The 26,082-nt window shown below is 35.6% G+C and overlaps 1 protein-coding gene across 7 annotated transcripts in view; it reads left to right on the top strand.

The window, feature by feature from the left end:
• The first annotated feature begins 5,124 nt into the window (after positions 1-5,124).
• The window catches only part of WIPF2 (WAS/WASL interacting protein family member 2), a 40,793-nt gene continuing 19,835 nt past the window's right edge, over positions 5,125-26,082 (top strand). Inside the window, exons 1-6 of one of the 7 annotated variants that reach the window (XM_039359317.1) lie at positions 5,125-5,229; positions 5,839-5,994; positions 8,023-8,093; positions 23,832-23,944; positions 24,732-24,864; positions 25,875-25,988. In XM_039359317.1, the coding sequence (XP_039215251.1) occupies positions 23,888-23,944; positions 24,732-24,864; positions 25,875-25,988 (304 nt within the window). In that variant the 5' untranslated portion in view covers positions 5,125-5,229; positions 5,839-5,994; positions 8,023-8,093; positions 23,832-23,887. Of the gene's footprint in view, positions 5,230-5,353; positions 5,506-5,838; positions 5,995-8,022; positions 8,094-23,831; positions 23,945-24,731; positions 24,865-25,874; positions 25,989-26,082 lie in introns of those variants that run through there. The other 6 variants (XM_039359312.1, XM_039359313.1, XM_039359314.1 and 3 more) reach the window with 6 other exon arrangements.

Here is a 26,082-nt window from a genome sequence, read left to right as displayed (position 1 = left end):
AAAAAAGGAAAAAAAATTAACAATATAAGCATTTCCAAATTGAGAACTAAAAATTATTCATAATCTGAATAATGCATTTTAAACCCATATCATAACCCATATTTACTCTACATATAATTTATCCATCTTCACCTCGCTGAGGTGTATATTTCTTTTAAACAACCATTCATCCATAATAAACATAAAATTTTCCCTCCAATATAACCTAACCAACAAACTTACGTTCGATAAAATTGGCTCTTTGCTTTTTACCCCTAAGAAAGTCTATTAATAACCTCCTATTTAAAAAGTTTCAGCAAACCATTCATCTTCTAAAATTCTCACCAACAGAGATCATTAGAATTTAAATCCTTTTACACATTTACCCATAATATCTCATAATTATTTTTCACTTTAAATTAAGAATTTATAATATAACTCCCAAATATTTAAACTTTTCCACTAAATCAACACCTTCTATTATTCTTTTTCTTTACATCTACATACTATACAAATCATTCACTGTTCCTTTAAAACATACTAAATACAAATCATTCACTATTTCTTTAAAACATCTTCTATCTCAAAAACTACTACAAAAGTTCATCATTTCCTTTTCTTTATTCCAACATCCATCTTCTGCTGTTCTTTTAATTTATGTCTATAGGCTGCACGAATCATTCTCGGTTCCTTTAAAAAATCTTCTGTCTCAAGAGACTGCTGCAAAGGTTCAGCCTGTATGTCTCCTACATCCAATAGCATAGCACTTTCAACCGGCTGCTCTTCCAACTTCTCTTCTATTATCTCAGGTTGTAAAGATAATGGAGAGTCCACCTTCAAAACCGGAATGTAAAAATCTTTCGCCTTTGACATTATATTAAGTCTGTAATATATCCCCGCATAGTTCAGCACTATTCCAACCAGTATCTCCCATCTGAATCGAACCTGTCGTTTTTTGAGCTCATCAGCCAAAAAAGCAAAATCCTTTCTTTTTCTAAGAATTTTTGGAGGTATTTCTTTTAAAATTATAACATCTTGAGCTGCAATTTGAAATCTCTGCTTATAAAAAGCCTGTAAAATTTCATTATGAAGTGATCTCCTAGAAAAATAGATAACCACGTCTCGTGGCAAATTCCTGTCTCGCAACCCTAGAATTAACCCTAAAAACTTTTTCCGTCTCTCTCAATATTTCTTCAGACTCAGCCCCCAAAATGAAAGCTATATCTTTTACCACCACTTGTCTCAAATCCTCTTGCATATTTTCCTTCATTCCCCTTATTCTTAAAGCAAATTTCATGTTTCTGTATTGTAACATAGTAATTTCATCCTGTATTATTTCCACGTTGTTTTCCACTTTGTCAATTCGATCTTCCAGTTTTTCAAAATTTTCCACAACATCATCAATACACTCATCCAGACGATCTATGTGACCTACAAACTTTTGAAACACGAACGCTATGTCCTCTCTCAGTTTCATGAATTTATTTTAAAAAAAACCTCCATCTCTTCTTTAATTTGTCGTTCCTTTTTTTCCAAGGCATCCTGTAAATCTTTAAGTATACATGCTGAAGACAATGGAGAAGGTGGTGGAAACTTAGACTTAGCTTGTTGAGCTGTCTGCATTACCGGGAAGATCGAGGCTTTAGAAGCAACAGAAGCTCAGAGATGCTTTGAAGCCATTTTATTTTTAAGACCACTTGTAAAAAGTCTTCTAAAATTTTATAAAATCAACAAATACCCCCTCCCCCAAAAAAGAAAAAATGAAAAGGGGAAAAAAGACAAAAGCCCCCTTAAAAGAAAAAAAGAAGATTCTTGCAATTTATACAAATACAAAATCTGTTACATTGTTCCAAATAGAAGTTCTGGTCCTTTCACTCAAAGAATCAACTCTCAGCGCCATTCTTCACAACTCTTAATTAAAAGAAGGAGAAGATAAGTTCTTTTCCAGAGTTAAAGTCTCGAAATAATCCCCATTTTAGTCTCTCCTGGTCAGCTCTGTCTGCTTTAAATTTTACTCACAAATTCATTTTAAGTGCAGATGTGGAAGCAGCGTCTAGCTTTGCCCTGGGAAAATCAGGGCAAAGGCATCCTGGAATGTGGAGAACACCCCAGACTCCGTGGGAGCTCTCACCCTCTGATCACCAAAAAAGAAAACTTTGGAGTCTCGGGGAGCTCTACCACTATCTGAGGAAAGCTCACCTCCTCCCCTTCGCCCGGGGAGAGAGGTTCCAAGCCGCGAGACAGCTGTTGCTCGCTGTCTCAGCTGGCTTTGACACAGCCCAGGGCGGACGGCTGAAGAAAGCCGCCATCACCGCAGCCGTCGCCACCGGAAGTCCCCCCAGGTATTAATGTTAAGCTGATTGATCTGTAATTTCCTGGGTCTGATTGTTTTTCTTTTTTGAAAATGGGAACCACATCAGTTCTTTTCCAATCAGGTAAAGGTAATTTCAGGTAATTCCCTGGTGTTCCAGGATTTTTGAAAGATATGGTACAATGGTTCTGAGATAACATCTGCCAGCTCCTTCAGAACTCTGGGATGTAAACAATCAGGTCCCAGTGATTTATATTCATCAAGATCAGATAGATGTTCTCTAACCATTTTCTTACTTATTTTAACTTTTATTTCTAATCTGTCTTTTACAGTTAGGTTTTTGGTTAGGTTGGGCTATAGTTTTTTTTTTTGCATGAAGACAGATTCAAAGAATGGACCTACTGTTTCCTTGATTTTCTTTTTACTGTCTGTTATTTCATTGCCCTCTTCTCTCTTAAGTGGACCTATTGTTTCCTTGTCTTTTTTCTTGTTAATTATATGTTGAAAGAAACTTTTTTATTATTATCTTTGATTTTTGTTGCAAGTCTTTGTTCATTCTGAGCTTTCCTGACTTCATCTTTGCAGATTCGGGCTATATGCTGGTATTTTGCCTGAGTTATGTGTATCTCTTTCCATTTTTTGTACTTATCTTTTTTGTCTTTCAGTTTATCAGAGAAATCTTTGTGCAACCATGTTAGTTTCTTCTTGGATTTCTTATTTTCTTTTTCAGTGGTATTGTGCTCAACTGGGTTTTGATGATCATATTTTCCAGAGTTTTCCACGCTTCTTGAGTTGTTTTCCCCTTAGGATTTTCATCCATGGAATTTTTCTTAGACTCTCTCTAAGTTTGTTAAAATCAGCTCTTTTAAAGTTTAAGACACTGGCTGTATTATGTTCTATTGCTTGTGTTTGCATTATATTGAATTCCAATATGATATGGTCATTCTTGCCCAAAGTTCTGGCAATTTCAATTCCCTCTATCACTTCTTTATTAGTAAGAATTAGGTCTAATATAGCTTTTCAAGTTCCCTCCTCTACCTTTTGGATGACAAAGTTGTCAGCTAGGTAGGTTAGGAATGTGTTTGATCTCTCACTTGCTGAAGAATTTCAAAACTAACTTTCAGGAATTCTTAAGAAGCAGGTTTAAGACCCAATTGGCCATTTTATGATTGATAAAGTAGCTTTTGTGCAATTGTTTGAGGAGACTATAACATGCAATTAAATCTCCTCTCTTGTGTAAATAAAAAGAAATAATCCTATAAATTGTGAGCCACAGTAACACACTATTGCACAAATGAGATCTATAGAATATAAAACCCAAGCAATTTTAGTACCTGTAGTTCAGTAAAATGCAAAAATGCATTTAGTCTTGTTGAACAATGAAAACACAATCCAAACACCTATTTTGTCTTTTTTTCTGGATTTTTAACTATCTTGCCCAATGATTCAAAAGTCTGCATTCTATTTTATGAACCTTCAGCTAGATTATTAAATTTTTTTGCCTTAAGATGTGTAAGAATTAACTAATTGATATATTCTAGGTTTCTGTTTAGGGCAGGGTTGTCAAACTCGCAATGTCACATGACCTGTCACGACATATTGTGACTTTTTTGACATTGTCGGCAATGGGATGGGTGTGGTTTTGCTATGATGCATCTGGCCCATGGGCCGGCAGTTTGACACCCCTGGTTTTGGGATACTATTTATAATTAGAAAATAATTAGAATTAGAAAAAAGTGAAAGGAAGCAGGAGGAGCAGAAGATATTTCAATGGCTTGAGTGCTAGCTCCATAGCAGCAGGTGATAAAAGTAATATGGATAGAATTGTCTTTGCTGCAGTTTAAAAAGTGTTCCATACTTTTTAACATTTATATTTTATTGCGTTTTAATAGATGAAATGTTAATATATATTGCTAGTCCATACACTAAATAAATAAAATGAATATATCAAATGGATGGTGGAATATTCACTGTGGTTCAATTTTATTATTTCTGTACCACACCTTTTCAGAGGAGTTCAGAGCTGTTTGCAGGAAAATAAGAGGTATCTTAAATAAAACCATTCACATGCCATAATAGCCAGACAGATCAAACAAAAGCTTTAACAATATTTAAGCTGTTGCCTGAAACACTAGCTAGTATAATAGCTCTATAGCTGATAGTATCACTTTGAATTTAACTATTGGCTTGTTGAAAAAGGAAGACCTGCCTTATTTATTTGACTAGAAAAATAAATTGCAAAGTTGCCATAAGTCCCAGTCCAACAATCCTAAATCCTCTCTACAATTTTAACACAGATTGTATCATTTGTGGTAACTCCAACTCACCTACCTGAACTTAACGAAAAGAACGACTGTGCAAAGTTGACAACTTTGAGATGTGTGAACTTCACTTCCCAGAATTCCCCAGCCAGCACGAGAAACGCTGGTTTATTTATGTGATTTTGCATGAATTTTATGAACCCATCTACTTAATTTTAGAGGGATAAGTGTATAAATTAAGCACCCTGCAAAATTTAGAGAACACTTTTTACGCCTGTTGTTTCTTTTTCCTCTGGTGATACGGAGATAAAAACAGTGACAAAAAACCCGATATAGGGACTCCTGTCTGAGCAGGAGGCTGGACTATAAAACCTCCAAGCCCTTTTCTGATTGATTGAAAACCCACAGAATAAATAACACTGGACGCGTCAATGTGATTTAGCGAAGCTCTTTCCGCAGCCCCTCCCATTCAGCCATGACCTCCTTATCATGGTTACCGCTTAGCCCGACGTTTTTCCGTTTTCCACAACCCAAACCGGAAGAGAGTGGGGATATCATGCGCATGCGCATTGACCGGAGGCGTGTGCCGCATCGCCATTTTGTATGGCCGCCGGGCGGACATTCGTCTGTTTCCGGATTGGAGGCTCCGGATCCGAGAAGGGGGAGTGCGCGTCGTGGGTAAGCGAGGAGTCGCTGAAATGTGAAGTGGGCTTCTGGGAGACCAGGAGAGATGAGGCCTTTCAGGGGGACATTATCTGGGGAGAAAGGAGAACGATGATGTTTGATGGAAGTTTGACATTTGACCTGAAAGTCAGGGGTCATGGGCTGCGGAGGGGGCGAGGCGTGGTGGCGTTAGAAAAGGGTGGCGTGAGAAGGGCGAAAAAGACGCAGGAGAGGGAGCAGCGCAGTTAAGCGGGACGTGTGTAATCAAGAGGTACTGCTTAAAGGATGCAGGTAGACATTTGTCATAGAAGCACCAGATATTAATGTGAAGTCTCCTTGAGTCCGGTGAGATGGGCAAAGGTTTCCTGGGGACTGAAATTAGACATTTTTCTTGGTGTGGGGTGAAAAGATTCCTGTAAACCTTTGGTTTACTAGCTTGTGAACTAGTAAAAGCGTTAATCAAAAGAACAGCGATTTGGCAGATAGGGTAAAGGTGCGCAAAATGATTGCAGTTCTTATGCGTGCGTCATTGATTGATTGTATACCGTCAAGTTATTTTCGACGCCTTACGACCCTACAGATAGATTTTCTCCATGACGATACGTCCTTGATCTGTTATTTCAGGTCTCCCAATGGTGAAGTTGTTCATTAGGGGATTTGAAATTTTCCGAGCCCTGGGTTGAGAAATGCACCTCATCTGGAAAGCTTGACGGGCAAAACAGGCTTAACCCTGCCTGGGTGCTTATGAGAGAGACGGGCAGAGGGAGTGTCAAGTTACAGGTAATGGGCTGCTGATAATAGAAGTGAATGAAGAAGCAATCAGTGTGTGCTAAATCATCACCAGGTGGGGTGGTTGTGTGAGGTTGGCAAATTGTTTCAAGTGAAGTATATCCTTCGCAGAAGATTTCTGGAAAGTTTACCTAGGGATGGTTTGCTTTTCTGTTGAAATTGAGGCAAAAAGAACTGCAATATTTGTGATACAGCTGTGGTTTTTCTTCCCTTATTTTAAAGGTGGGAGGAGTTATCATGCAGACATTAAATGGATGGGTGTGTGTGTGTAAAAGATAAAGTGGAGCTTCATCTATATTTGGTTATTTTTGAACACCAAATATATTTTTCTCTATATATTAGGTATCCTTGGAATCTTCAGTACTAACCATAATTCAGTTACCATCAATTTCTGATCTAATCATTTTTGCTTTCTTTACAATCAAGGTATTTCCCAGGTCTTATGCTCATCTTCCTCATTTGTTACACAATAGACATATTGTAGGTGTGGCCCCTTTTCAAAGGTGTGTGTAATCAGTCCAGAACATTAGGTGCCTTAAGAAATTGGGCATTCAAACTTGTGGAGGTGGAGCTAAATTGAAAGTTATCAGTGCTTGCTGGCTGTGGTATTTGTTCATTAAATGGTGTTCTTTAAATTCCCAGCACACCTAAGTGTTAAGGGTATGAAACAACTTGTCATGTAGAAGTACCTGTAATTAAGGGGACTGGAGATGCATTAAAACAGCTCCTGAAAAAAATACTTCCTAAGTGAACAGAATGATAGCTTATGACTTTCATAGAGTGTTTTCTTCTGCTTGCATCTACTTTGGAATACTTGCTTCTTGAGGATCTAAATTAGTCTACAGGGCTAAAATAATGGGTTTTGATTTGGGCTAAAGCCAGTTTTCAGAAATACACTACAGAGAAGCTTTGGATAGAGGCTTTTACTCTTGGGCTGTACCATATTTCAGATTAGTATAATTTATTTCTCTAACACAGTCATATTGCATTTTAGTTATATTATACCTATATTTTTCAAATTACTTTGCAGTTTTGAGTACTTAATTGTATGCTATTTCCATACCAGTACTAGTCAGCTACTATTCTGAAATAAAGTTCAATAGTAAAGACTAGAGAATTTCTTTGAGCTGTTTTTCCTAGAGTTATATTGTACAGATACTTGTCAGGGGTGAACTTTGTTATATCTAAGTTATTGTAGAAGAAATGTCCTCATTAAATATTTTAGTTGGATTTTGATTGCAGCTTCTATGCTTCTAACATCCTGTTGCAAAATAATCTTTGATTTCTGTCTAATTTGATCATGGTACCAAATCTGGTGTAATAATATATTTATAGAATAATAGAGCTGAAATAATGATCTAGAGAATTGTCCAACTCCTTGCCCTGTGCAGGAATCGAAATTAAAGCATTCTTAAAAATGACTATCTGGTCTCCACTTGGAAACATTCTGATGAAAAATCATTTTCTCCCTCTCTGGATAGGTAGGTAGGTAGGTAGGTAGGTAGGTAAGAAGGAAGGAAGGAAGGAAGGAAGGAAGGAAGGAAGGAAGGAAGGAAGGAAGGAAGGAAGGAAGGAATGATTTAGCATGCATGGTACATGAATTAAGTAACTGTTTAACACCTTTATGTTATTCTTGATTATGTTCTTATTATTGATACAGATTATTTTACACTGGGATAATTTCTGTTCCCTCTATCTCTGAGAATTGGTTTAGTCTTCAGAATAGGCTGCCATTTGGAATATTGATGGAGAACTCAAATCAGATATTGAAGGTGTTCTGACATTTCTCTTATATGGTTTTACTGTGGTTATACTATAAACTAGTCTGCATAAAAGCCTCTGTAATTTGTTAATTTCAAAATTTTATTTTATATTTTTAAAATGTTCATTTTACTTGTCCTGTATTGGACAAAATCTGGGAAAAGGAATGGGCAATTATATATTATTTGGGCAAATTTTAGATAACTTAAGTGAGCGGCTATCTGTGAAAACACATATGTTGTCTATTCTATTGTACAGTATAACATAATTTCCAGAGGACCATGCTGAAAAACAATCAAGCAGTATAAATAATGGACATATTGGGAAAGGCAAGTATGATCCAGATCCCTGTAGTGAAGCTAAAGAAAGTATATTAACTTATTTTCAAGTTTATATTGTTTTATGCATTTGTATTGTTAGTTGTCCAGATCACTAGATTGAAAGGAGCTGCCTTATAAATTTTCAAATGAAAGAAAGAGGGAAGTATATTAATGGAATCAGTTAAGAGTTCTTCAGGAAACATTGTTATACTTCAGCCATTACAAGTTTGTTCAGTGATGTGTATTCTTGTGGCATTTCTGTTGATTTATAGGTGTAATTTATCCATGTATAGTAAGTATGAACAGACAAAGAATATTGATTTATATTCAATAAATTAACATATTCAGATTTTTAGCAATATTGAGTAATAATTCATTACAAAATATCTAGTATTTTAAGTTTTTCTTATTTGCTAATGTAGTAAAGTTTTCAAGTTAGGAGTGCCGTTTCTTTGTTTAACAGTTTATTTAACAATGATGTCTGAATTACTTTGTAGCTCAACATAGCCTTCTCCTAAATCAGGGGTGTCAAACTACTGGCCCACGGGCCAGATGCATCATCGGGAAATCACACGCACTGCCAGCAATGGCGAAAAAGCTCTGATATGTTGCGCGACGTCACATGATGTCAGGAGTTTGACATGTCTGTCCTAAATAATTTCTTCAAGATAGCTAAGACATCAACTAGCAGAATTCTTAGTGTCATGGCCATATGGGCTGGGACCTCCGGGAACTGATGTCTGGATGTTGCTAGACTGCAGGAGACTGCTATAAAAATTGACAACAGGATTGACAACAGCATTACACTGAGTACAATTCCAGCTAAATTTCCAGCTGACTCAATGCTACTAGAGCTCAAAGCCTGAGGGAGCAGCCAGGTTTCAGTGACTTTTTAAAGGCCTTGGGGAGGAGGAGGGGGAATACTATTCTAGAAGACAAACACAACAAAGAAAGCACATTTCCTTGGTCCTAGCGTTTCATTGAATGATTTTTAATGTACAAATTAGAAAAGAATATCACAAAGTTTATTTTACAGAAGCAAGCACTTCAAAGTTGCTGCATTCTTTTATTACTACTAAATTTCCTAAATGCCATCTAATTTTGGAATTCCAGAAATTGAGTCCATCGTGTAAAGGGGAGGGGGGATAATTGAGGAAAATAATGGTACATGACATGTGATATTCTTTTTCTTGGCCAGTTGATTTGATGCACAGGTATTATTTAAAACTAATTATTTTATAGCTTTTATTACTTTCAATCTATGTGTTTTTCCTAGTCTTTAGGAATATAATATCTGCATCACATTCCCCCTAGTCTGCATCTCTAATAAAATCAGAATAAATGGGCTAAATTGAATCAATATTTCAATGTAATACCACTAAGTTGATCTCATTAAATTCAGAGGGGAAGAATTAAACTATTATTTTTCTAAATGTAGGTGGATATGTTATATTTGTGCTATAACATCAAAAGTCATGTTAGATGAGAGTGTAGTTTTTATTTAAAGTGGATTTTCTACTGGAATGGAGTTGTGGAAGGAACATTCATCATATAATCCCTTTGGTTTGTATTTTGAAGCATACTTGTGGGATTGTGGTTCTCTGAAATTGCATCTACACATAAAGCAGAGTAAAACGATTTAGTAGTTTTACAGGCTGTGATACCACTTGTGAATATATCACTGCATGTAAGTGCATCTTCCTATAATCAGAAAATCAACATATATGGTACTGTGCTTCTGGCCCAATTGTTTGTACTTTGCTCTTTTAGTTTTATGGGTATAAGGAGTTTTTAAGCATAACATATGTTAATGCTACCTGCTTACAGTCTAAAAAGCCAAATAACAAATTTAAAACAGTTGTGTAAATATATGAATACACGGGATGTAAAATGTTGATAAGGGGAATAGAATATAAATTCTTGTTTAATAGGTGTATTGTTTTTAATGATTGAAAATTTAATGTGAATGCTGTAATAGTTACTTTTTTTTCAGAATACTGGAATCCTTTATAGCTGGCTATGGAATTCTGGGAGTTGAAGTCCACATGCCTTAAAATTGTCAAGGTTAAGAAACACTGCTTTATAGACAAAAAATGCTAACTTCCTTTTTAGAAATCAGGTCAGGTTTGAATGACTGAACAATAGTCTTATGAAACACACACCTTTCTATAAAAATGGGGTAAGCCAGTTGGTAATCTGTAGTGAGGGAAAAAATATTTGATCCCCTGCTGATTTTGTATGTTTGCCCACTGACAAAGAAATCATCAGTCTATAATTTTAATGGTAGGTTTATTTTAACACACAGAGATAGAATAACAACAAAAAAATCCAGAAAAAGCATTTCAAAAAGTTATAAAATAATTTGCATTTTAATGAGTGAAGTATTTGATCTCCTATCAATCAGCCAGATTTCTGGCTCCCAGATGTCTTTTATACAGGTAATGAGCTGAGATTAGGAGCACTCTCTTAAAGGGAATGCTCCTAATCTCATCTTGTCATTTGTAAGAAAGACACCTGTTCACAGAAGCAATCAATCAATCAAACTTTCCACCATGGCCAAGACCAAAGAGCTGTCCAAGGATGTCAAGGACAAGATTGTACATTTACACAAGGTTGGAATGGGCTACAAGACTATCGCCAAGTAGCTTGGTGAGAAAGTGGCAACAATTGGTGCAATTATTCACAAATGGAAGAAATACAAAATAATTGTCAATCTCCCTTGGTCTGGGGTTCCATGAAAGATCTCACCTTGTGGAGTTTCAATGATCATGAGAATGGTGAGGAATCAGCCCAGAACTAAACGGGAGGATCTTGTCAATGATCTCAAGGCAGCTGGAACCATAGTCACCAAGAAAACAATTGGTAACACACTACAGCGTGAAGGACTGAAATCCTGCAGCGCCCGCAAGGTCCTCCTGATCAAGAAAGCACATGTACAGGCCTGTCTGAAGTTTACCAATGAACATCTGAATGATTCAGAGAACTGGGTGAAAGTCTTGTGGTCAGATAAGACCAAAATCAAGCTTTTTGGCATCAACTCAACTCGCTGTGTTTGGAGGACGAGGAATGCTGGCTATGACCTTAAGAACACCATCCCCGCTGTCAAACATGGAGGAGGACACATTATGCTTTGGAGATGTGTTTTTTGCCAAGGGGACAGGACAACTTCACCACACCAAAGGGACAATGGACGGAGCCATGTACCATCACATTTTGGGTGAGAACCTCCTTCCCTCAGCCAGGGCATTGAAAATGGGTTGTGCATGGTTATTCCAGTATGGCACTGACCCAAAACATATAGCCAAGGCAACAAAGGAGTGGCTCAAGAAGAAACACATTAAGGTCCTGGAATGGCCTAGCCAGTCTCCAGACCTTAATCCCATAGAAAATCTATGGAGGGAGCTGACGGTTCGAGCTGCCAAACATCAGCTTCAAAACCTTAATGCAGGCATGTCAACCTGCGGCCCGCAGGCCGGGTGCATCATGCCGAAACCGCACCAACCCCATTGCTGGCAATGGGGAAAAAGTTCCGATACATCGTGGGATGTCATGTGACATCACGAGTTTGACATGCCTGCCTTAATGCCTTGGAGAGGATCTGCAAAGAGGAGTGAAACAAAATCCCTTCTGAGATGTGTGCAAATCTGGTGGCCAGCTACAAGAAACGTCTGACCTCTGATTGTCAACAAAGATTTTGCCATCAAGTACTAAGACATGTTTTGCGAAGGGGTCAAATACTTATTTCACTCATTAAAATGCAAAACAATGTATAACTTTTTTGAAATGTGTTTTCTGGATTTTTTTTGTTGTTATTCTGTCTCTTGTTAAAATAAAATAAACCTACCATTAAAATTATAGACTGATCATTTCTTCGTCAGTGGGCACACATAAAATCAGCAGGGGATCAAATAATTTTTCCACTCTGTACATTTAATTTAGTGCTACTGTGCTAATATAAACGGTTTCAATTTGCACCTTGACTCTAGAGGAGCTGGTAACCTAAATTGTTGTGCTACCAATGCTACTATACCAGTTATTGCCTGTGCCTAATTTTTTTTTAATGTGTTCTCTTAGGTCAGCGGTTCTCAACCTGTGGGTCGCGACCCCATTTGGGGTCAATCGACCATTTCACAGGGGTTGCCAAGCAAAGCTGTCTGCCATTTTTTTCCCCTTTTCTGGGCTGGGCCAGTTGGTGGCCCAGCCGGTGGTCGGCCTGCTTCGTCTCTGCCGCTTGCCAGCTACGCCTCGGCCGGCGCAGGGGGCGGCACCACGCATGCGCGGCGCTCCCGGGCAGGGAAAGTCCTTGATTTATGACTGGTTGGGTAGTCCTCAACTTATGACCGGTTTAGTCCTCGACTTACGACTGGTTTAGTCCTCGACTTACGACCGGATGGAGGTCATGGCATTAAAAAGGTTGAGAACCACTGTCTTAGGTTGACTGGGGTGGGGAAGAAAATTATAGCTGGAAGTGGACCATATGCACTTGACTGGACTACAGGCCTTGAAATGCTGAAGAGTAGATTGGTGGAAATGTCTAATGGTAGACTCTTAGACAGTGCTGTACTGTTCATTTTGTATAGAACTCAAGAGCATGATTAATTTACTTAATCCAATTATCAGATTATTCATGTGATAGCTCTTTTAGTCCACACCAGAGGTGCCAATCAAATGAAATCCCTTTATATAAAACCTGGTTCAATTTAAAACACCAGTGACGCCCTAATGGGCATGTTCAGACCAGTAAGAATTTTTCCTGAGAGTCTGTCACTTGATCAGGCTATCTCATATCATCTGTATTCTCTAGGTAGTTTCTGTTGCAATTTAGAAGGCTCAGTTTCCGCATGTTTTCCCATTGCTTCCTATATAGCAGCCTTGCAAGTAAGCATTTCAAAATTCAAAAAGTGCTGTAAAATCTAGTGTTTACACTTAGTTGAGCCATGGGGGATTTAAAAAAAGATGTAGGTAATTTTGTGCCTCAAATAAATCTAACAAAAGTTATTGCTAATCAGTCTATGTGCAAACCAGTATGTTGTGATGGTTAAGGTTTTAATCAGAGCAAGACACAGATTCTAGTCCACTTTTAGCCGTGGAAGCTGACTAGGTATCTTTGAGCCAATCACTATGTCTCAGCCCACATACTTCATAGTTGGGGAAATAGGAAGTAGAAACCTTTAAGTAAATAAGTACTGTAAATAAATGACTCAGAAAAGTCTTACAGATTTGCAAGAAACATCATTGAGGTCTGCCATTCAAATTAATTATTAATATTCTCCATACTAAAAAATTGGGATGATTTTGGTATAACAGTATAATTTTTTTCATTTATTAATAAGGTTTTGCAGATTTGCTTATGTGCTGTGTGGTGCATTTTTTCATCTTTAATTTTTACCTTGTTTAGCTCTTGATCTCTATTAGGATAGTTAGTATGGACATTAATAGAGCTTATAATTGAAAAAGACGTTTGTGGGATGCCCTGATTTAAACTCATTGGAGTAAAGGAAGATGCGGAGGGAGGCAGACAAACCATTCTAAAGTGATCCCTTTTTCACACATTTTCAGCTATATTGCTGTGTTACTGTTGTCTCACTCTTTCTGCTCAAATTACTGGTAAATACAGAATTCTTAATGTTGCTGCTGCCCACATCTTGATCCTGAATGTAAACATCTACTTCGCATGTAAAAACTGGAATTTACATAGATGAGTCAGAAATTGTGAATCCTTCTCAATCTTATCTATTTGGTATCTCAGTGTAACACCAGTATAGGATGTAAAGTCAGGGAACGGTTAATATAGCTACTATTCTGTTCAGTATTCAGGTTTAAAAAAAACTTGGGTTTGCATGTTATTGCTTGGTATTAAGTGCCTAAAACAGATTGGGGAATTAATGCATTTTTCCTTCTGTTGAGTACTATAATTCTTTCACTGCTTATGTTGATGGAGATAATGTCAGATATAGTAATGAAAATTCTTAAGCTTTTTGTTCTGCAAAATGTATTTATTAAACTCTCATTATTTTTAGATGAAGTTTTGGTTTTTAGTAACTTTTTTTTTCATTGCTGGAATGGTGGACTGAATGAGATGCAGTACTTTGATCCTGATGAAATCTTGATAATGTTAAAGGACATAGTTAGCATTTGTACCAGCCTTTTGCTACATAATATAAATATGATTTGGGAATTTATTATGACACCCATGACTTATTATTTTCTATCACTGGAGCTTTATATTTTGTTCAAAAGTTCTGTTTTTTTTTTTCATTAACAGCTTCTCTGCTCTGAAAAAGTTTGAGAACTCCTGTCCTAGCCCCTTATTAGATTAATTTATGGCTATGAGTAATAATGCTTTGCCACAAGTCATTGTTCTCTATGTGATGTGTGTTGTTATTGGTGTTCAGAGACTGCTTTAGTTTATTTTAATATTGGAGGAGAATGAATGGATTTCTTAATACATTGGCTGCCATTATTTAATTGATAAATTTGACTATATTAGATTGAATTTCTTGTCTCAATTTTCAGAGCTCAGGTTCACATTCACCCTGATGATGCATTTGAAATAATAAAATTAGCTAAAACTAATCATATTTTTAAGTTGTAAAGCTATAGGAATCAGCTTCTTAGTTAATTCTAGATACTATACGTGTGGTTCTGTTCCTCCTAAAGACTAGGTGAGAACAAACTTTTTTACAGTTGCTGTGCTTTCCAGTTGCTTGAATGGATATGATATCTAGTCATGGTGTTTCTGGGAAGTTAATGAGCTAGATCTTTTGTTATTAAACCACTCTTGTTCCCCTAGTTATAAATGTAAAGCAAAGTAAAATAAACAAGTCCCAAACCAATTGTATAGTGATTACGACTGATTGTCTGTGGATGTCCTATATTTGTAAGGTTGCCTTGCTGATTGAGACAGCAACCACTGGAGGTGTGACATGAACTTGATATTTGGTGATTGAGATAGACTGTAAAGTTCTTGAGGGTGGCTTTACTCAAGTGATCTTTATGCCACTTGCAAATGAGTGGGTGGTAGTTTGTAATCTTTGGCAAGCTATTTATTCTCAATTCCCAGTTTATATCAGCTGGCTGTTAAGAATGCATGTAAAGCCCTGTATTAATTTACAAATTAAGAAGTTATAGATTTTTCTTGCTACAAAAAATGTCCGCAGTTTTGTATTTGTGGTCTATAAATGGTTGCATAATTAGTTTTCATATGATATTATCCTCTAAAGCGTTATTATTAACCTGTAATATAAAATTCGTTGAGGTAGCTCATTTAATACCATTTATTAAGCACAGCTAAGCTCTGTATGGAGTATACCACCTCAGGATTAAACTAAAGTTGTCTACTTTTTTTTCTTGTTGTTTTTCATTCTTGGAAAATATGCATTTTTATTAACTTAATAGTTATATTTTGAACCACCGTGGGTGCTTTCAGTTGCAGATGCTCATTATCTCACCAAGTGAAAGACTTGCTTGCCTCCCCCAGCATTGTGTAATATGAGGGGTTATGTGAAAAACCTTAATAAAAAAATCTGGTGCTGCCTTGATTAATATTGTGGATTCTCCATCGTCATGCTGAGAAAAGACGTTCAGGTAAGACAACGCCTCTTCTTTCCAAATGTTAGGCTCTCTGGACCAGGATTCAGCAGTAAACCTTCAAACATCTTAGCTTGACTGCTAGGTTCAAATTCACCTAAAGTCTCAGAATCACAACACAAAGTAGCTAGATAAACATATTACCTGAACATCAGAATAACTTTGAACAATTGAATGCTCATTGCTGGTGCTTTTTACTTCCCCATGTTTCATTACAGTGTTTATTTACATAATCTTGAAATTATCAGTTATTGGTTATTGATGTCTTGATTTCTCTTTTTTATATAATTTTATTAATTTTTTATTATAACAGTAACATTTAATACAGGCCAAATTTAAAGAAAGAAAAAGGTGCAAAGAAAAAGAAAACAGAAAAGAAAAAGTAAGACTATAACAAACGGAAAAGAAAAATATAAAAAGTTATTTCCAAGCTTCATCATAAGTGTAAACAAATTTTGTGACTCCTCACCACTTCTGATGTTACAATTATCTTTTCATCCTATCTCAGATCTATAATCCAGAAAGCATTTTATGAATTTGCATCTTTTCAGTCCTGATGTTAGTAGAATTTCCATAAAGTCTTACCAGGAGTAAAAGCATATTTTGTTTTAACTTTAATCAAATAAACCAATTTTATATTCCTTTTTTTAAATTCTAACAGCCTTAATCTTTAGTTCATTCAAACATGATTTCTGTTCATTTTGTCTTTGTCTCATTGCACAGAATTCAGGTTTTTAACAAACATTTTTTTGTAAAATCAAAAGGAAAAAATAGTCCAGGTCACTTTTTTGGTTTACCATTTGTATTTCACCTTTGAATGTTAACATATCACCCACTTTCTTATTAGATTCAGTGAAACATCCTTTTCCAAGTCATTCTCTTGACCTATGAGTTGTAAATTTGTATCTTGTCAGATGAAAATTGACACTTATGTCATTTCTTCAATATCATCTTTTGGACATAGTCTGTTTATAGAAATAGACATAACTATTCAAATTGAGGCTACTAATTTCCATTCTTTCAAAGTCTCCTTCACTATTTTCATTGTTAACAATGATTTGCATTTATAAGCTTGCATTTTTTTCTTTCCTAAAATCTTTACCCCCTCGGGTTTTAAAATCATGAAATTACTTATCTTTCTTCTGTTGTCCAAAAACCAAAACTGATCTGTTTCCCACAAAAATCTGATTGTTCTTTATAATTAAGTCCAAGGTATTGTTGTAAAACTTTCAATATTTCAAATTTATCTGGATCTTAGTCCATTTATAACTTTCTAAAATCAAAAAGTTCTTTAGCATTTTTGCTATTTATTTGAGATTATTTAAATTTTTAAGTTTATAATAAAATTTTCTTTTGCTCAGAGTTGAAGATAAACTCACCTGATTAAATTTTCAAATCTGTCATTTGAAACATATTAGAAGGTCTCTAATAGTTTTAAAATGGTTAATAGGCATTTTCTGAAAGTAAATAGAAAGTAAGGTATGCAATCTTGATGTCCTTTAAGACCAGTTTCAAGCAGGACAGTTGATCCCTTTTTCTCTTGGTGCTCAAACTTGTGGAAAACCACTGTCCTACAGTCTTTTTGTGAGGAGCACCTATCTGGCCCATGTGGTCAATCTCTCATCCTATCTTCATTTCATCATACCTCCCTCAAAAGTCAATCCTCTATGTTAACCCTGAGCACCATTGACTTTTATGCTATCATTCATCATCTCAGTGAAAATAAATTTCATAGAAAGGCGCTAAACTGGTATAATATAGCTATTATCTTGGATTAGGAATTGATAACATTATTGGCACCAATGTATTGCTGAAAGTATTTCAGTAAACAAATATTACAGAATACTTGCAAGGCTGGCAAATACTTGATTTTAGTGTTCTTGCATGAATCATAAAACTATTTTGAACAATTAATGCTTTCTAAAATTGTAATTTACTTTAGAGAGTTCTGTGATTACTGTTAATTGATGACATATATTAATTCTACATTCTCCATGGTTAAAGCCGCAAAAGGGAACTAGATTCTTAGTAAATGGAAGAAATGAAATGCAAGAAGTGCACTGCAAAGAATACACCTAAAATCCAGAAGCACTGGAATAAATATGCAGTTAGTTTTTATTCTTCTAGTCTACTTTGTTGTGGTATGATACTACCAGAAGATGTATGTCCTATAGCAGAGGTTCCCAACCTTTTGGGCACCAGGGACTGGTTCCGTGGAGAAAGGTTTTTCCACGTGCTGGTGAATGTGTGGTTTTGTGTGCTGCCTGCATCCCATGGATGGAGCTTTGCTTGTTTGTGCGGACTGGTTGCTGGCATGCCATGGCCCGGTACCAGTTCACGGACTGGGGATTAGGGACCCCTGTCCTACAGGACAAGTTCCTATCTATTTCTTAATACCACTCGTTCTCAATTAAACAAATTTTATGTTTCAATCCTGAGATGTTAAAATGGAAGAGAAGAAATGGGTAAGTAACCTATGTTTACTTGATTTAATTAGTGCTTAAGAGAAAAGTTGGTTGTGTATACTGGAGCAAGTGAGCTAATAGCCAGTGTGGCTATATTCTAAATAGGGATATCTCCAATTAATTGAGAGATTCTTACTACTTGAAAAGTTTGCATCTTACAGAAGTACTTTACCTGAGGCTGTTTGATTGACTGTTTGCTTATCACTAGCCATTTCCGGCCATCCTCAGGTGATCATACTATGATGCTTCCTTCATAACTTGAGTTACTGCAAGGCTACATGTTCTTTTGTGCTCATAAATCAAGGGTGTGACTTTGTAATGAAAGGAGGAACAGGAAAGGAAACGGGAGAAGGAGGTAGTGCTTAATTTCGGGCTCTTGTAAATGAAACTTACGAAGCTTGTTCTATTGCTTCTGACTTAGAAACTCCCAACTAGGTAAGGTATGTTTGTACTTCTTAAATTTATTTCTCTTTTAAGCTATTGTGAGGATCATGTTGCTGTTGTGTAGTACTACGTACATGAGATATTAGCAAGATATCTTGATAAAGTTGGAATCCCATTTAGAATTATATGCTGTCTGAGACAACAAAAAAGTTTATTTTGCCTGAATGCTAAAAAAAAAATCTAGCTATATGTGGAAATAGTCCTACTGTTTCTACTGATTTTACTTTGAATATACAATAAGTTTTATTTCTATATTGAGCATTAGAATAAAGAGAGATATTCCAGGGAGAGAAAGGAACTTTTTTAATAGTTTGGGAGCTGATGGGAACAGTCCATTTCGCCATTGACTGAAAATATGTGATGTTCACCACGTGACATGGAAAGGAACTATTGATTCATTGGTAATATTTAATTATTTCATGGTAAATGGAATCAAAGAACCTTCTAGCAGGCATATAGATGATTAATTTTTGAAAAATCGAATTATCAGTATTCTCTTAATTCAATCGCAACCCAAATATCTACTTAGTTCTTAAGTGGGGGGGGGGTAAAATAAACAGAACGGGATAGAAGGGTATGTGTTCTCATGAATCAGATAGACAGATTTTTGTTGATCTTGCACTTAACAGTTGAGGGAGCAATATTAAAATTTAATATTAAAAATACTAAAGTTCTCATGCTAGGATTTTTCAGGAGTTATTTAACTTTTTTTAATGAATTATATCTTGGCTTTGTTAAATTTAAATATTCTTTCCTATTTCAGAATGTCAGGAAATTACATCACCCTGCTTCAACATCTGTGAGGGACACACACAAAAAATTTGGGCCAAAAGTTTAATAATAATTGGAAAGGGAGGCCAAGTCCACCAGCCTAATTTAGCTTGGTAGAAGGATTCAGAAATAACATTTTCCTGGCAAAGTATTTCACTGATATTAAGACGGTTTCTCTGTCTTCTAAATAGCATGAATATTTCTTGGAACTCATAGCTAATGCATCTCTTAAAGCTTCTTTGGTCAGTGATCGGTTACGTTTTCTTATGCCTTATTATTCTGGACTCCAGAAAAATTGTAACTTTGATCAGTGACTTTAATTCTGAGTGTAAAGCTACTCAGCCTGTGGTTTGAGGGTTGCATGGGGTTCAAATCACTGAATTATAACTTTAATATAACTCAGGGATTCTTAACCTTGGATCCACAGATACATTTCAGAGGGTCCATAAATTTGGATGGGGAAAAAACTGTCTTCACTAATTTCTGGAAAGAGGCCCCTAAGTTTCATCAAACTCTGGAAGGGACCCATGCCACTAAAAGATTAAGCACCTCAGATTTAACAGAAGGAGACAGTAAATACAAGTAGATTTGTTAAATGTTTGTTTGGGCTCAATTTGCTTTTGGGAAAGTGATCATCTGAACCCAGTCAAGGGTCAGGTGCAACTTTCCACCTATAAATGATAGTACACCAGTCTTTTAGAGCAAATTGATTGACTGCCTATTTTTAAGAAGCTTTTATATCCTTTAAACCAGCGGTCCCCAACCCCTGATCCGTGGACCAGCAACAGTCCGCAGCATGCCAGCAAGCAGGCTGCACAAACAAGCAAAGCTCTATCCTTGGGATGCAGGCAGTATTCAAAACTGCACCTTCTCTGGTACACGGAAAAATCTTTCTCCGTGGCACTTGTCCCTGGTGCCCAAAGGTTTGGGGACCTCTGCTTTAAACCATAAATAACTAAATATATATATGTGTAAGCAGATTTCTCTAGTAATTTTTAAGAATTTATTTGTAGGTTCTCTTTAAGGAAGAATTAAAACTTGGGCATTTGAGAAAAGGTAGTATGTTGAGTTATAGTCTTCAACATATTTTGGGATTATAATTCTTGTAATTCTCATATATAATGACTATGAAGGTTGGAAGTTATAATTTCAGTATGTCTCGAGGATATTTAATTGGGCAAGAATGTTGTATAGAGTTTCTTTTCTTTACAGATCATTTTTGTCCTCTAAAGTCCTCTTTTGGTCTTTGTTCATGGAAAGAACAACACAATTATTTCTTGTGAGGAAATGTCCACCACTGTTGAAGCTTTTAGAGGGATTTGGTGTTCCTCTTGATGTTTAGCAGATATCACAAGGAGTTCTGACAAAGCTGTTGCAAAACATATTTGAAGGAAGACGGAATTTTAAGAGTTTTGTGGACACTGAATCTCTTTATAGCAGTGTTACTACAAAAATATAAAAATAATATGATAAAATAAAAAGAGGGAAAGAAAAAAGGAGGGAAAGAGTAATTCTTATTCATGTACAACTAGTTCAATCCTTTAAAATATTACTAAATCTAGACCATAGAGAAACATATTCCTCTATCTTCTCATCTTTAGAATATAAAAACATTTCAAAAACTGATAAGTACACTTATTTTTTAACCCATTCTTTAATATCAAAGGTGTACAATTCTTTCATCTACATAACAATTTATTTTAGACTCTATAAAGCAGGAGTTTGCCTTAAAATCTTAAATTTCTAGGTAGATTGATACAGTTTCCTAAGTGCCACCTTTTTTCTTTGTTTTAATGGGCACGTGTTGAAACGTAACACATTCCTATACTATTAGACTTCCTTGGAAGACCGAGAATCTTCATTGACTTGCTTGAAATAGTTTCATTGGACTTGTGGATTTGACAGGTATCTGTAGTGTCATGGATGAGTCACACTTCCTCCATTACACACCTATTCTTGCTTCATTTCTGCTGTGATGTGGTATCTGATAAAGAATCATGCCTGTTTGTCTCTGGTTATGTAAACTCTGCACAAGTTTGGATGGCAATTAATATACTGCTGTATTAAACTAAATTTTTCGAGTTATTTATAATTATAGGCACACAATTACTTCCTGTACTAGAAATGTAAGACAGGATCTTGAAAATTCTTGTTACCAATTACAAGATGGCAGAACTTTGGATTCACTGTTCTCTTCTTTTCAACACTACAATCATTTCAGTGCTTGGGTAGCTTGGTTCCTGGGTTTCTGCAGCTATCTGGAGTCATACAGTTTCACAAATTCTATAGAGAATGTGCAGAATGTGATAGTCAGAATTGCACAAAACTAAAATCATCTTGGTCGTCAACCCTTCTGGACTGTAGATATGCCATTTACTTTTATTTTTAAGATCGGGGGTACACTTCTGTATATTTGGTCCACAAATAAACAATATCAATAAGAGAAAACAGATAAGGAATTAGTATAGAAATTCCAAAAGGAGGATCTGTCAGTGGTCTGTAACAGCAAATAGCATTGGAACTTCCATCAGGTTGAAAAGTAGTAGTAGGCAAAGACAAGATTTCTAATATCTAGAATACTGTAACAAAACTGGCAAAATGGATGGCATATATATTCATTCTCTCCCTCTCCCTCCCTCCCTCCTTCCCTCTCTCTCTGTTTTTGTGTGTGTGTAAAAGAGCATCTGAATAGCTAAAGTCTATATAAATGATGGATAAGGTTTGAGAGGTATTTGGGATAACATCTGGACATGTTGCTCAGTTTTAGTTCTGAGAAGGAAGGACACACCTCTTCTTCACAACTTCAGCCCCATCAAAGTAGGGCACATAGCATATTCTTAACAACCCCAGAATGTTGCTCCAACAGTATTGGACCTTTAAGCAGATGAAGATGCAAAATACAATTGGTGGAAGAGGGTGCAAGAGGGGAAAAAAAACCCTCCTCTTTGTAACACATAAGATTTCAGATCTGAAGTGATATTCTACTCCTATATAATTTTGATTATCAAAATTTATTTCAAAGAGTATTGGAAATTGTAATGTTATAAAAGCGTGAGTGTTATAAAAGTGTGAAAAAAGTTGTTGCCCCTTCAGAAATGTATGGTTGTGAGAATGCCTTATAGTATTGGAAGCCATGGCTATTGAAAAATTTCAAGTATCTTAAATGTATAGCAAAAATGTAAGGAAATTGATATTTGTGAGAAAGCCTTTCTTTAACTATATGAGAGAGTTTTATATTTTTATATATTTTATAGTTTTATTTATATTTGAGAGCGGGCAACTAAATTTCATTTTTGATGTGTGCCATTGTGCCCACAGTAAAAAAAAAATGACAATAAAGGTTATCTTATCATATATTAAAACAGATAATTTGAGTAACTGCCTCATTTTTATAATAGCTTGTATCATTGAGAACTATAAGCGTAGTTCTGTTGTCATCTGGTGGTATTACAAGCTTCTTCCATTAGACTTCTGGTTCTATGAGCTTTGTATAAAAACAAAGGAGGAGTAGAGGTGGGCAGTCTAAAATAATTGTTGTGAATGATAGTATAATTAAGAAATATACTGTACAGTGTAAACCCATTTAAGTTTTACTTTTCATTAAGTTTCATCTTATTCAGTCAATTATTGTGGAGCTAAACTTCCCTAAAATATTTTCTCTGGGGCTTTGGATTTGTCAGTTGAAAATTATTTATTTGTGCTATTGTATTCTTTATTAAACACTTCTCCCAATGTATTAAAATTATAACTCCAAGAATTTTCAGTTGTCATGACTTTTAATTAACATGTTGAAAGTAATTCTATTAGTTCAGCAAGTGTTTGCAATAATTTCAATTTTCCTATTTCTTTTTGTTACTTCCAACTTTTATTTTGTTATTTTAATTATTTTGAATAGCATTATTATGTTTATATATGTTAAATATATAAATGAGTTAATATAAAAACAATATAAAATGAGTTAATATGTAAATTAATTTCCAGCTCTCAAAATGAAAGCAATATAACTCCCAGGACTTCCAGTCAATAGTGCCCATCGGATGCTCCAATGGAAGCAGTGCACAATACAAGTAGTCTTTGACTTATAACAGTTCATTTAGTGACCATTCAAAGTTACAACCACACTAAAAAAGATGACTTATAACCATTTTCACACTTAACTACTTGCAACAGCATCATGATTACGTGATCAAAATTCAGCTGCTTGGCAACTGGCTCATATTTATGACAGTTGCAATGTTCTGCCTCATGTGATCACCTTTTGCGACCTTTTGACAAGCAAAGTCAATGGGAAAGCCAGATTCATATAATTAGTGTGGCTAGAAAAATTGTAAAATGGGACAAACTCAACAAATGTCTCGCTTAGCAATAGAAATTTTGGGCTTCATTGTGGTTATAAGTTGAGGATTACCTATAGATTTCTGTCCTCTTTTGCTGCATCTGTCCTCTAATCATTTTCTTTTTCCTTCCAACATTGCAGGTTTATGAGTGATCAAACATTCTTTTTACACTAAGCCAGGAGGGAGTGGGGCGAAGATGCCGATACCACCCCCCCCTCCACCTGGACCTCCTCCACCTCCAACTTTCAGTCAGGTAATCCTTCTGCTTCTGTGTATTGCTTTATCTCTAGTATGGATTAATCACAAGATATTTCTACTGATTATGTCAGCTTGTGCATCTTCCATATATGTAGACCTGTGGCTCTAGTCCTAATTAGTATGGCTTTGGCTTAGAATTTTGAAAATGGAAATTCATATAGAGAGTGCTTCGGTTGTTGCTAAGGTGATATAAGAAAGTCAGGTCCAGTTGCTGTCACACATCACTATGCCCAGGTATCATAACTAGGAACAACCTGTTCCTAAAATTTATATATGTTCAGTAGATAATACCAAGTTACATAAAAGCATAAGGCAGTTTCATATACAGCGTATGTATGAAGATCATAGATTATGTACCTTTTATATTGGTCCTTCAGGATTTAACCATTATTACTCTAGTTCATATGTTATAAAGAAGTAGGGCTGGACGGATCCTGAGAGATGACATTAAATATATTGGCTGTTCATAGATTAACCACCAAGAGTGATTTGATTGCAGTATTACAGATATAATACATAATTGGACCAAAAATGAAATATTTATTTTAGGTTGATAGATAAAAATAATGGAAAGAGTAGGAATTGCAAATGAGGTGAAAATAGTTCCTTGAAAGCCTTTTCTAAGCCATAAGTAAGAAATTTTTAGCTGTAGAAGCTATAGAATTGTGCAGTTTATTACAAGTAGCTTTTTTTGGTAGTGTGAATGAAGGATTTGTGTGATCTTTAGGCTGCCAAGGGATAAGAATTCCCTTTTCATTTTTTTGTGCAACATTTCCTTTCAGGCAAATACAGAAGCACCAAAACTGAACAGAGATGAGCAGCGAGGGAGAAATGCTCTCCTACAAGACATTTGTAAAGGGACCCAACTGAAAAAAGTGGTTCAAGTTAATGATCGCAGTGCACCTATCCTTGAAAGTAAGTAGGTGAATGAAGTAACCGTCAGAAGATTTTTTTGTTGTTGTCAAATTAAAGGAAATGTGTTACATTCCCACAGTTGTTCCTTTCTTTTGGGAATAACCTATAGCTCTTTAGACATATAAAATGGGTTCATATATTTCTATTACTGCTTTGCTTGTACCATGAAACCAGAGATTGGAATTTATTCAACAAATTATGATTAGACAGAGCATCATTTCCCATAATGTGTGAATTAGGTCAGCAGTGCAAACAGAATTTGGGAATTAATGTTTAAAATAATTGAATTCCAGGCATGTGAGAGAATTATCCAGAAATTAAATAAAAGTAATTAGGTGAGGGCTTGTTAGGTGAGATGGATTGTTTTTAGTCCAGTAAATAATTATTTAAGCAATTTAGATACAATCTGTTGCCCTTTCACTTTACTTCTGACCATGAATGACTTTGTTTTTTTCTGATTGGTTCTTATTACATAGTGCCCAAATTTATTCTGCTGTTATTGTTTGGTTATTGATTGTTTTGAATTTAATTCTTCTAGTTTAGGAAGGCAGGAGGGAAAGAATTTGTGGAGTTTGAACTATTATAGTTTAACCATTGGAATTTCTACTCAGTACCATTGTTTTTCCTATACCTATTGTGTGCTAAAAGTTATTTCCAAAGGGAGCTTTTGATATTGGGTACAGTCCTGCTCAATAGAAAAGAATGTAAATTGCCTGAAATCTTTAGATTAATATTAATATATATATAAAGTTCAAGCATTTACACATTAATAGTAAACTTTAGAAACAAACGTTTCTGAATTTTGAATTTTAAATTAAAGAAAAAGAACATATTTTTAAAGCATTCTAGGGGAAAATATATTAAACTTTGGACATTTGAATAGCAGTCTCAAATACCATTAGTTGCAGGTAGGCCTAGCAATTATGAGTTTGCTTGCAATAGCTGTAATTAATAAACTTTTTGTGTTACATAGTCTGACAAATTAAATAATATTATTTAACTTATTTCAGAATCCAAAAGTGGCAGCAGCTATAATTCTGCTGCATCTCCTCTTCCAACAAAAGTGGGCCTTTTCCAGGGTGGTATCCCCAAACTACGACACATGGGAGTAAAAGAAAGTTCAGGTGATGTTTTAAAAAATACCTTTTTTAAAGATATTGAAACATGATTTGATTTCTCTTGCTGTGCCATACCTATGTCCATATTTGAATCTGTATT

The sequence above is a fragment of the Crotalus tigris genome, unplaced genomic scaffold (genome assembly GCF_016545835.1).
Source record: "Crotalus tigris isolate CLP2741 ecotype Arizona unplaced genomic scaffold, ASM1654583v1 scf7180000019068.10715455, whole genome shotgun sequence".
Taxonomy (NCBI): Eukaryota; Metazoa; Chordata; class Lepidosauria; order Squamata; family Viperidae; genus Crotalus; species Crotalus tigris.
The sequence above is the reverse complement of the archived record's forward strand: the minus strand, read 5'-3'. Positions and strand labels throughout refer to the sequence as shown.